The sequence below is a fragment of the Arvicola amphibius genome, chromosome 2 (genome assembly GCF_903992535.2).
Source record: "Arvicola amphibius chromosome 2, mArvAmp1.2, whole genome shotgun sequence".
NCBI classification, from domain to species: domain Eukaryota; kingdom Metazoa; phylum Chordata; class Mammalia; order Rodentia; family Cricetidae; genus Arvicola; species Arvicola amphibius.
In genome coordinates, this window is record NC_052048.2 from 121,393,562 (window position 1) to 121,406,310 (window position 12,749).

The window sequence follows — 12,749 nt, forward strand, 5'->3', positions numbered from 1 at the left end:
ATAGGATTGTAGACATTTGCTACCACGCTAGCTTCCTATTTTCTGGGATGATAAGAAAGCCCACCATCACCCAGAGACACCAGTCTTAACTTGGGAAGGCTGCACTACTCAAATCTTTTTGGTCTAGGGCCCTGTGCAGCATCACCATGCTGAGGACTTCCTGGTGCTTGTGTAGTGTTTTAGTATGGAAAATTAAAGGATTTCCCAAAAATATTTGTTTTCAAATAATATATACTCATACTTAATAAAATACATCTTTTGTACGGTTTGAAGTCCTCTCCTCCCCCCCAAAGGGTCAGCTCAAATGCCTCCACTTCAGCTTCTTCCTGACAGCACGATGGTGGTTCTCACGTGACTTGACCAGAGCAAATAACCACCTTTGCAGCCCAGGAAGACTGCTGGGCAGCAGCAGGCAGTATCTTATGAAAAGAGCTGTTTTCCCTTGACAAAGTAGTAATTGTAAGGAAATGGCATTGTTCGCTCCTTTTTTTTCATATTTCCTTCACACTACTAGAAGATAGCTGAGTTTTCATCACTTTTACTTCATGTAATCTGTTATATCACATATCCAGTAGTTTCTAGAAAACAGCCGCAGAAATAAGAGTTGTAAAGGTTATGTATTCCACAGACAGTGGGACCTTGCAGACCCTCCTGTAGGAGGCAGTCTTCTCCAGGATCTAATCTGAGCAAGTGTTTCTCAAAGGTCCTCCTTCAGAACAGGGAGTGAAGTACTTGCTTTCCCATAGCCAGCTGTTTCTTCTTCATGTACTTTCTGTACTAATGTAATTCCCATTTTACTTATGCGGAACTGAAGCGTATCCATTCAAATTGAAGTCACTTCTCCCAAGCCACAGGGCCTGCAGAGATGCAGCTTTGCCCTCCTTTGCCATAAGCTCCTGTTGCTTAGAGCTGGTCCTGGAAGAGCTCCACAGTTAACAGGACGTTGAACTACCACACCGCCTCAGTTTTTCTAAGGATGGTAGAAATGGTTTATTGTTTTTCTGTGTCGTTTGCCATTCCAGATTCATAACTGGTCATTTTGAAAACTTATCAGTCTAGTCTGCTTAAAGTACCTGATGGGTAAGACAGTTCTGCTCATTGCTACAGTAAACAGCTAACCATGCCGTCTGGGTTTCATGGTGTGATAATTCCAAGAAAACTGAGGTACTTACAGGGTTTAGGGAGGATACATCTCTCCTAGTGATTGCAGCAGCCTGGAGAAGGTTGTGCTTCCTGAATCGCCCTAGTTCAGGATCACCCCAATTCTCTCACATTCTTGAAAATTCAAACCTTTTCTTAAAAACATCACTCCTAATGATAAAACCCTCAGAGGTGGTCTGACACAGCCTTAGTTTGCATAAATGCAAATGTGTTTGCCTGTGCACCCTCAAGAGCAGTCCTCAGATGGGTGAGTGTCCTCTGTGAAAACAGACTGCTGCTACTTTCTTGTGTTCACAGCACACGCGTGCATGCTTCTGCAGAAAGCCAATATGCTGAGCTCCATTGTGCAGGGTTGCCTGAGAGCATGAGTCTGCCAAAATGTGTCACCCTCCTTATTTTAAGAAAGAGAAAATATCATTTCTGGTGTCGAGTATAATATTCTAAGTAGAATTTGAGTCCTGGAAATCTCTGGCTCTGAGCCTGCAGTTGTCTCGTCAGTTTGCTGTGGCATTTCATGCTGCGTTGTCTCCTGTTTGAATCGGTAATTTTCAGTCAGTATTAGAACTTACTCACGTTCACTTACGATACATTTTTAAGACATTAGCAACAAAAAATATAGAGATATCTCATTAAAACAAGTTTTGTGGCACAGAGGTGCTCAGTGTGGCAAGTGTATTCAGGACACTTATGGGTAAACAAAGTAATAGAAATGACATACGTGGTACCATTTTACTCATGCTCCTTCTTGTTTGTGTCTTTTAAGGAGTCTTCTAAAGTCTGTTGAAGAAGAATTACATCAGCGGTAATTACAACTTTTATTTAAGCTTGAAGTACTTTATGTCATAGATGAGCTAAATCGTTTTCCCCTTCTGTCATGTGTGGCTTGTTAGTTGTCAGTCTGTCTGCAGTTAGCCCTCCTGCATCTCTGTAGCTGCTCTGGGGAGGCTCACCATCTAATGATGCTATCTGTTCTCTTTAGAGGACATGTGGCTCACTTAGAAGATGATGACGGAGATGATGATGACTCTAAACAGTAAGTTCTCTTGCTCTTTTTCGTAAAAAGAAAGGATCTCATTTGGCCTGTGTCAGTTCTAGCAGCTTAATATTAATGATAATTCTAACCTACCACAGTCTCTGTGCCATTGTTGAGCTACTCCACTTGGATTGCTCTCCTTCAGATTGGGATAACAAAAATGCCTTATACTGACTGGGTTGGACAGAAACGTAATCTCCCAGGTCTCAAGGCCAGAAAATCCAGGTTCTAGGTGCTAGCCTATTTGATGGCCTATTTGGTGTCTGATGGTTTCCTCTACTTAACTGTGCACCTACCAACCCCGACCTTGGCTTTTGAGACAAGAGTCTCTTGTAGTCCAGGTTGGCCGAGAATGTGCTATATACACTCATCAAGTTCCTACCTCCATCTGTGTGTTCACATGGCCTTTCCTTGATGTGTGTATGTAGTGGGCCAAAGGGCAATCTTAATCTCATTCCTATCAAACCTATAGCTTCATTTAACCTTAATGACCTCCTTAAAGCCCTGTCTTTATGTGTATCACATTGAGAATTCTCTCATCAGTCTGTGAATTTAAGGAGAGTAAAGTCAGTCTATAATAGTAATCAAAGAATAGGATTGGGAAAAATCCCAAATTGCCTGCCAGACAGGCCTCTGGGTATGCGTGTGGTGGGTTATCTTGAATAGATTAGTTGATGAGAGGAGACCACTCTTAACTGTGGGTGGGGCCACTTCCAAGTATGAGGACCCCAGACTGTGTAAAATGGAGAAAGCCAGCTGAGCACTGACTGAATTCTGACATGACCAGCACTTTATGCCGCCTTGACTCTGCCGTGATGGACCACATGTTTGAACCGTAGCTGGAATAAGCCCTTCGTCAGAATTGTAACACCACAGCAGGGGAGACCGAGACAGGTCGCATGCTGCACTTTATGCTCTTACCATTTCCCCAGCCCCAGTGCTGCTCACATCCTTATTACCTTTTGATTGAAGTAAAATAGAATTGTGGATGTCTTTCCACTTTGGATCACTCTCAGCATTTGAAACCAAGAAGATGCACATTTATCTACTTCTAAATGTTTATTTCAATAGAATTTGGACATTTTACAAAATATCTTAGAAAAAAATCTCTTGAAGCCAGCAAATAGTATTTGTCTCTGAAGGCTTTTCTTCTGTATCTTTGAAAAATAATTGTGTTTAATAGTTCATTTGTCAAATGCAGAGTTCTGACTCTATATTTTCTGTGTTTTTAGTTCAACCATGAAAGCAAAAGTCCCGCCACCCCTGCCACCAAAGGTAAACAGACTCGCTGTTCACACCCTGCACGCCGCTGTCCACTATGCTGCTTGCTCTCCGCGTTACTGTAGCCTGTTCTTGTTCCCACCATAAAGAAAAACTAGCTGATGATTATTATCTGAGGACATAATTTTACTTTGGTCTTTTTAAAAATGATGATTCAGTAGTTATTTAAGTAATACATTTTAAATATTTTTACTTTGAAATAATTTTTAGATTGGTATTTCCACCTAACTAGAAATCTTAAATTTTCATAAGATATTTTTCCTTAAAATCTGTAACCTTCCATTAGTTGATTGCTGAGAATGGACAAAGGAAAAACTGCCATCACAGACACTTAATTTTCAGAAAATAATTGTAAATTAAAAGTACAAAAGTAGTACAGAGCTTTGGAAAACAGTATGCCGTCAACCTCTCCCTTTCCCTGGCTTTGCTGGAATTGAACCTGGGACCGTTGTGCACATTAGGCAAGCACTCTGCACTGAACTAATCCTTTACCTGCAAAGTCATCTTGGATAAGAAAGAAATCACAACTTACAGGGTTTTGTTTAATATCGTACATGTATACAATATATACAAGCTTTTTTAAGGATAAAATGAGTGGATGCAAATAGCAATATGGTACATTTATCTTATAGGTTTGTATGTGTCACAAGTTTCAGTTACAAAAGCAAGTTGTGTTGTAGTTTGAGTTGGAGTCTTAACTAATCTTGGCCCTAACAGTGTTTTGTTTCCATTGTATTAGTGAGAGAAGTGTCAGTTCTCATAGATGGAAGGTGCTGCACTTGTGTGTGGAGACTCCTTTGGTGGGTGGGCATCATGAAGGCACATGTGGAGGAACTGATACATTCCGCAAACTACTGTCTTCAGGAAGTTTCTTGGGCATCCTTATTGTGCTGGTGTTCTCCAGTATACAATCATTTTAATTGCCATCTTCTGTTGTTCCTAATCTGAAAGATTATATTTTAACATAAACATTCTGAGTTGTCTAAAGGACAGATTAGATTAACCCGACAAGTATTGATTAACTTCAGCACTTAAAAGAGATGCAGTTAAGTTGGAGTATGATCAGAACAACAGAATATTTTTACTTAGGAAGGTTTATAAGACACTAATAGAAGGGAATAGAAACCAATTCATATTGCTCCTCCCTCAGCTGCGAAATTTAGCCCATTTTAGTCTACATTTTCAGGATAATTTTTAAGTAATAAAATAGCCTGAATCTTAAATACCATTGCCACTCCTCTAATAAACACAGTTTTGAAAGTCTCTGATATGTAATAATATTTAACCTCAGGAAAGTAATCTTATATTTAATCACTGTTTTCCTTTTCTATGTGATTTCAGCCTAAATCCATCTTCATACCACAGGATACGCATTCTGCTGAGGATGGTAATCAAGGAACAATCAAGAGATGTCCCTCATCAGGGAGCCCAGCAAAGCCATCCCACGTTCCACCTAGACCACCTCCCCCCAGATTACCCCCACAGAAGCCTGCTGCTTTAGGTGAGGGTAGAGGAAAGACTCCAATCTGTTACAGGTGTTCGTCCTAGAAGTGAAGGGACTGTCCAAGAAATGACTGAAGTTCCCATGTGGGGCAATGGCAAGAGCAGTGGCTGTTAGATCTGTTTTCTGCCTTCTGCTTCCCATGCACAGTGCTTTCAGGGACACGGTCCCTTGTGAGCCAGCCTGGGACATTTACTCCTATTTTTTTTTTTTATTTTTATTTTTGTTCATGTGTGTGTTTGCCTGAAAGTATGTGTGTGTTTCACATGCATGCCTGGTGCCAACAGAGGCCAGAAGAGGGTGTCAGATCCCAGGGAACTGGAGTTAGACAGTTGTGAGGCACCATACAGGTGCTGAGACGTGAACCTGGGTCCTTTGCAGCACCAGGAGTGCTCTTAGCACTGAACCATCTCTACAGCTCCAGCCCATTAGCATTCCCACCTTTGGAGACTGCTCTGTCTGTTTCATCATTAGCTACAGCATCCAAGTCACAATCAGACTTTGAAGAAACAAGGAAATGTGTGTGGCTGTAGGCTGCTTCTGTCTTAGGAAAGATAAAGGTGTTTGTCTTTGACTCCTTACGTTTTTCTTAGTCACTTTTAGAAGAGCAGTTGGTGTTCATAGGTGTGGTATAAGTCAGCACGAGCAGGCACTGTTTCATCTCTGTGAAGTGTCCTCTGTTGTCGGAGGAGCCTTTTACATTTCCTGGTCACTATATGTAATATGAATTGTCCACTCCTTGAAAGTAATTCTGAATTTACAGTTTTTCTCTTTTAATGAAAATAAATGTTTACTCAGATACTACCTGAATTTAAATTTGCCTAAAATGTCAGAAGTAGGTTAAACTGGAAGAACATATATAAGAGCCCAGCGATGAGTGTTCTGAATGGGAGCTCTCAAACACAGGATGGGTCTCCTATTTAATAATTGTCTCAATGAAATATTTCATTAAAAAATAGCCCTTTCACAATACATCTAAACATATCTTATTGAAGGAAATGGAGTGAGCTCCTTCCAGCTAAATGGTGAGCGAGACGGATCGTTATATCAACAACAGAGTGAGCATAGAGGCACCAACCTCTCCAGAAAAGAGAAGAAGGATGTACCAGTAAGTGCTGGTGTCTGTGCACTCACACTTGTGCCCTTTCTCACTGTGTGACAAGTGTTACACTTACAAGGACTAAAACCATAGGAATTGTGTAGTCCATAATTACTATAGTAATGTTTTAGTCTATGGGTTATTGTGATAGTATTTTATTTAAATCATAAAGGTACCTTTGTAAAGGTAAATTGACATGACCTTTTTTAAACCTGTCCATTTTTATTTAGCACATTATAAATCATGGTTTTTATGTAAGTCTAACCCAGTGGTTCTCAACCTTCCTAATGCTGTGACCCTTTAATACAGTTCCTCATGCTGTAGTTACTCCAACCATAATATTAGTTTCATTGCTACCTCATAACTGTAATTTGCTACTGTTATGAATCATAACACAACTATCTGTGTTTTCTGATGGTCTTAGACGACCCTGTGAAAGGGGCTTTTGACCTCCAAAGGGTCACAACCCACAGGTTGAGAACTGCTGGTTTAACCCTTCACACTGACTGTTGGCTAAGAGCGGGCTGTCCTCCCTGGAGAGAACTGAATCTGAACTCTAGCCTTTGTTGGCGGAGTGCCTGCATGTGAGAGAAGAAAGACCACCCAGAAAGCTAGGATATGTATAAGTATGTACAGTTACCTAGGGAAAGGATGTACACCAAACTGGTTTGGGGGAGCTGTAAGAAACTTTGGAAAGAATATAGGAAAGTTAAGGATAGCTATTTTATTTTATGATGATATTACTGTTGTATATTTTAGTCAAAGAAATAAGCTTGAAATACAGCCTTTTCTTGCCACAATAACAGCAAAAAGTAAAATAATAACACATATTCCTTTTCTAGAAGCCAATTAGTAATGGTCTTCCCCCAACACCTAAAGTGCATGTAAGTACCGAGAATCCAATAATTGATTTTTCAAACTAAACATAGCAGGAATTATTCCAGTGTATATCTTTGATTGCATCTGCCTGCTTCTCACCCCCACCCCTAGTGCTGACATTACAGGCAGGAGCCAGCAAAATCATGCTCAGTTTTTTTTCAATTTAAAAAGAAAATTTTACATTTGTGTGTATATGAATGTGTATATGTGTGTGTTTGTTTCACATATGTACATGTGTGGTTCTGTCATAGCACAGGTGTGGAAGTCAGAAGCCAACTTCCTAGAGTGAGTTTTCTCCTTCCACCATGTAGATCTGGAATAAATCTCAGGTCAAACTTGGAGGCGAAGGCTTTCGCTTCCTGAGCCATCTTGCCTGTCCTCAGATTGGTCCTTTTAATGAGTCTATATATTTTAACTCAACCTTGCATCTTAGTTTATAACATGAAATTCAATGATGGTTTTTTTTTTTTTCTTATTTTGAGACAGGGTTTCTCTGTGTAGCTCTGACTGTCCTGGAACTCACTCTGTAGACCAGGCTGGCCTTGAACTCACAGAGGTCCTTTCTGCCTCCTCCTGAGTGCTGGGATTAAAGGTGTGCACCACGACACCCAGACTCAACAATGACATTATTGTCAAGAAATCAAACAAGAACATTTTCTTTGTTGAGAGTATTATTTTCTTCTTAACTAAGAATATGATATTGTTTTGATAGGAAATTCTGATTCTTAGTGGCAAATTATTTATTACACAGAATTGGTTATTGGTGCTGATTTTACTGTGAAATGATAAAAGAAATATGGACTTTTTTTCTCCAGCAAAATTGTCCCCAGAAAGCTTTGTATATAATACTGTCAGGAAGTCTGTGTGGGCATCCAGAAGAGATGATTCAGTCAGCGAGAAGCTAGGTGCATGGCTGGCTTGACACTTTTACTTCTGTAAAGTGAGGGTGATGGTAGTTTAATTTGTCCCCTGTGGTCTCCCATATTAAAACAAAATAGTTATGCCTCGTATGTTCTGTTAGGACCGTTGTTTGTCACCGCCATGTTGATGAGTCCTTATTTTCCAGATGGGAGCGTGTTTTTCAAAGGTGTTTAATGGCTGTCCCTTGAAAATCCACTGTGCCACATCCTGGATAAACCCAGACACGAGAGGTAGTACCGCAGTCTCTTCCGTCTCTAACTGGCCTTCAGCAGAGCTCGGACAGTTTCATTCGACTGTTTGCTTTAAGAGTTTTGCTGTTTGTGTAGACTTAAGGTGGATATATTTGTCCGTGCTGTTGCTATGGTTTGAGGTCGCAGGTGACTCACTGGAGTTGCTTGGTAGTCACAGCATCAGATCTCCCTTATTTCCTGCAGAAATGTTTCTTCCTCTCCTGCCCAGGGTGTTATTTTCACTGAGCCACAACTGAAGTGACTTAGATCCTAAACACCCAGAGTTATGTGACTGTTTTAGAGAGACTCTAAATTGTAAAAGGGATCATATTCAGAGCAGTTAGGGTGTAAGTTAAGGACAGGGTGTTATTTCTGCATCCCAGCAGCTCTCGTTAGCTATGTAAAATACCCAGTCACCTGGGAGCGTTCTTAGATGAATGTGTGTAAGAAGACAAATATGTATGCATCCTTCTAAACCCCAAGACCAGTCTTCACACACACTCGGCTGTGCTGCTCCCAGGCAGCTGTTGCGAGAGCTTTGTTTGAGCCACTGCTTTCTGACCGCATGTTCTGGGTTGTTCTTAAACTACCTCTGCTCAGCCTGGAGAAGATCGTAATGTATTACTTTTAATATCTTCAAAACAATTAAATAGGACATTGGCTAAGTTTCTCTTATCGTCTAAAACAAACAGTAGTTCTCAACTTGTGGGTCACAACCCCTGTGGAGGTCACATTTCAGATATTTATATTATAATTTGTAACAGTAGCAAAATTACAGTTATAAAGTAGTAACAAACTAAATTTGTGGTCTGGGATCACCACAACATGAGGAACTGCATTAAAGGGCCCCAACATTAGGAAGGTTGAGAACCACTGCTCTACCCAGGTTTTAATTAAATTTTTAGCAGGCAATGATTAGGACATGGGTTGGGTTAGGTGGGTTTGGTTTGGTTTTAGACCAAGCTATTAGCCCAGGCTGACCTCAAACCTCCTATCTAGTCAGTGATGATCATGGACTTCTGGCCCACTTGTCTCCACCTCCTAAGTATGCAGTTACGTGCCTATGCCACCATGTCCGGTTTGTGTGCTGCTGGATCAAACCCAGGGCCTTGCCCGTGCTAAATAAGCACTCTACCTACTGAGCTACATCCTCAGTATCTACTTTATTTTGTTGTTTCCTCTGCCTTCCCAGTTCCAGATCCTGTGTTTTTTATGTTAGGGTTTACAGTAATAGCCCCCAAATAAGTCTGTTGTCTTAGTCACCATTCTATTGCTGTAAAGAAACAACTCTTAATTAGGGACTTGATTATGATTTCAGATGTTTAGTCCATTATCATCATGGCGGGGAAGGTGGCAGAGTGCATGGCACTGGAGCAGTAGCTGAGAGCCACATCCTGAACCACTGGCCGAGAGAGAGCCAGGACCTGGACCGGGCTTTTGAAACCTCAGAGTCCACCTCCCAGTCACTTCCTCCAAGGCCACGCCTCCTAGTCCCTGTAATCCTTCCAGACAGTTCCACTCCCTGGTGACTGAGCATTCAAGTAGATGAGCCTCTGGGGCCATTCAAACCACCACATATGTAAAGATCATTTTTAATCTGAGCTAGTTTAGTTCTCCCCCTGTTATTTGTACATGATCCTCTCTTTAGGGAACTCTAGAGAAAGTAGCTGCAGACTCTGCCAGTCAGTCCCTCCCTCTGGTGAGTGAGGAGTCTGCTCCTCTTTATGTCTTCCTCATGCAGTGCTTTCCTCGCTGCGCTGAGACTAACATTTATATTTATATATAACTTAGTTTGTGAGTATCTAATTTCTTCTCTGTATTAAAACTTGAAAATTATAGTCTTTTTCAGAGGTAACACATATTTACTAAATTTTAGATACTATAAACCTTTTAATGTATCTTGTTTATTGAAATCAGCTATGAAATGTCTCTGTTATTTCAGATCAGTACTTGATATTTGGTGCTGAAGAGGGCATTTATACCCTTAATCTCAACGAACTTCATGAAACATCAATGGAACAGGTAGGCTACTTTCTGTATTTTTCTTGTTAATTAAGTAGACATTAGAAATAAGTTTCAGTTACAGTTTGACACTCCTTTTATTCATAAAACATTCTAAGAGTCTTTGTTTACTACGTACTGAAGACAGAGCCCCAGGCTTGGCTCCTACCCCTGGGAAGTTTACACTGTTAGTGCAAGACAGGTCCCAGCACGTTGACATCACTCTAGCATGAACACAGGAGACAGGCAGTGAATGCCACCAGCTCCTCCTGTGAGAGCTGGAGAAGATGTGCTCGGGTGACCTAATGAGCTGTAGTAGTGTGGGAGGGGAGGAGCGACTGAGCACTTGTGAGTCAAACCCCAGAGCTTTGAGGTCAGACCTGTGCTTTGGAAATGTGAGATTGTGGTCAAAGGTGAAAGACCTGTTAAGCCTGGGCAAAGGGTTGGGGAAATGACTCAGTGGTTAAGAGCACTTGCTACACAGACCTCCTGTGGCTAGCCTGGGCTGCAAGCTAGACTAGACTTCACACCCTAGCTCTCCACCACATTGCCTCTTAGACATTCCTGGAGAAGTCTTTAGCATAGAGAAAGACAGGTTCTGTATGAAGGCTCATGAGAGGTCCCTGTCAGAACTGCACATGACAGTGCAGTTTTCAGAGAAGTAAGAGGGAGAGGGACGAGGACATCAGTCTCACACGTTTTAGTATCATGAATTCACTATAAATAGAATGAAGAAAAATCTGCAATTAGTAATAAACTATTCAAAACTAAAAATTGCCATCTTTCTCACATTTCTTTTTCTTTTTTGTGGTGCTAGGACCAAACCTCCAAGGGTTTGCACATCTTTGGCAAGGGCTCAACCACTGAGCTATATACCCATCCCCCCTTAACCATTTAATTTTTAAAAAAAATATTTATTTACTCTGTGTACTGTGTTCTGTAGGACAGAAGAGGGTGCCAGATCTCATTACAGATGGTTGTGAATCACCATGTGGCTGCTGGGAATTGAATTCAGGACCTCTGGAAGGGCAGTCAGTGCTCTTAACTGCTGAGCCATCTCTCCAGCTCAGACCTACCTTTTAAATTTTTTAAAAAATTTTATGAGTGTGGGCGTCTTGGCATGGATGTGTATCTGTGCACCATGTGTGTGCCTAGGGCCCACAGAGGCCAAAAGAGGATGTTGATGCCCTAGAACTGGAGTTATAGATGGTTGTGAGCTGCTGTGTGAGAACTGACAATTGAGCCCAGGTCCTCCACAAGAGCAGGCCATGCTCTTAACCAATGAGCTATCTCTCCAGCCCCACATGCTCTGTCTTCCACATAAGAATACAAAGACTAGCTGGGCAGTGGTGGGTCACGCCTTTAATCCCAGCACTCAGGTGACAGAGGCAAGTGGATCTCTGAGTTCTAGGCCAGCCTGTTCTACAGAGTGAGTTCCAGGACAGCTTGAACTATACAGAGAAACCCTGTCTCGGGGGGGTGGGAAGAATGCAAAGACTAAAATAAGTTTACTGAAGTCACATAGTCATCAAGAAAGTATGAATCTAAGCAAAATATTGAACCTGCTCTTCTTAAGTGTTATGTTCTTTCATTAAACTGATTATTCTTCCCAGAACCTAACTTAATAAAGGAAGCATTGATCATCTGGAAAACCTTTAGATTTTTTTTAAGGTAGTTTAAAAAAAAATCCAAAATGAAATCCAACTCTCAAATAAAGCTAGGTATCAATGCCCCACGCCCCATGCCAAAAGTGTAAAAGGCTTTATGTCTTGTCCTGGCACTTTCTATATGATTATATTAGTAATTAGAAAATGTTGTCCTATGTTTGGCACATAGGAAGGACTTCTAAGTATGTATTTGTGTAAAAATTGCCATAGATCAACACTGATTAAATAAAAGTCAGTGTTATTGCCCTTTCTCTGCCTCTTGTTCTCAGTGTTATGAGTAAACTCCCCCTTGGGGTACAATGTTTTAGTGAAAAGCATAAAGTAGAAAATATGTGTTAAAATTGGGATTTAAGACATAGTTAGCTATAGGTACATGGTCCATATTTTTTAATGTTTAACTGGAAAGTATTTCAAGAATGCACTTCCCAAATAAGTGAAATGCAAGCTTTCTGCTTTATTTTGTTTATTTACATTGTATTAATAAGGGATTTGCTTTGCTTCTCCCTTCTGTTGTTACATTTTCTTATGACTTGGTGCTCTAATGTAGTGATGTCCTTAGAGCCTTGATGTATTTCATCATCTCTCCATTCTTCCTATTCCCTACCCTCATCCCAGTCCATTTTGGAAAGCCCTGTAGGAATTGCCCAGAGCAAACCCAGCCAACAAGCTTGTTAAGTCAGGGTACCTAATTGCATATATGAGTGGCTGTCACAGTCTTCTTAGGTACTAAGTGTTCAGCCTACTGCTTTAGTAGGTGTGAATGAGGTCTGAGAACTGGCATGTCTAACACGGGCCCAGGTCATGTCGATGCTCTGGTCCAGCAGCCACTGTGCAGACTGCTCACGCTTGTTGATGAAAAATCTCTGTGAGACCAGCCTTTAAAGCATATTGATTCGCTTTTCTTTGTCCCGATACTCAACTATCGCCAAGGGTCCTGAGCTGTTCCCCAGTTCTCACACACTGCGTGGACAGATGG

The 12,749-nt window shown here is 41.1% G+C and overlaps 1 protein-coding gene across 3 annotated transcripts in view; it reads left to right on the top strand.

The window, feature by feature from the left end:
* The window catches only part of Map4k3 (mitogen-activated protein kinase kinase kinase kinase 3), a 159,378-nt gene that overhangs the window by 125,055 nt on the left and 21,574 nt on the right, over nt 1–12,749 (top strand). For all 3 annotated transcript variants that reach the window (XM_038318094.1, XM_038318095.1, XM_038318096.1), the window contains 8 exons: nt 1,925–1,963; nt 2,141–2,194; nt 3,427–3,469; nt 4,817–4,976; nt 5,972–6,084; nt 6,918–6,959; nt 8,021–8,105; nt 10,048–10,127. In XM_038318094.1, coding sequence (XP_038174022.1) covers nt 1,925–1,963; nt 2,141–2,194; nt 3,427–3,469; nt 4,817–4,976; nt 5,972–6,084; nt 6,918–6,959; nt 8,021–8,105; nt 10,048–10,127 — 616 coding nt within the window. The remainder of the gene's footprint in view (nt 1–1,924; nt 1,964–2,140; nt 2,195–3,426; nt 3,470–4,816; nt 4,977–5,971; nt 6,085–6,917; nt 6,960–8,020; nt 8,106–10,047; nt 10,128–12,749) is intronic.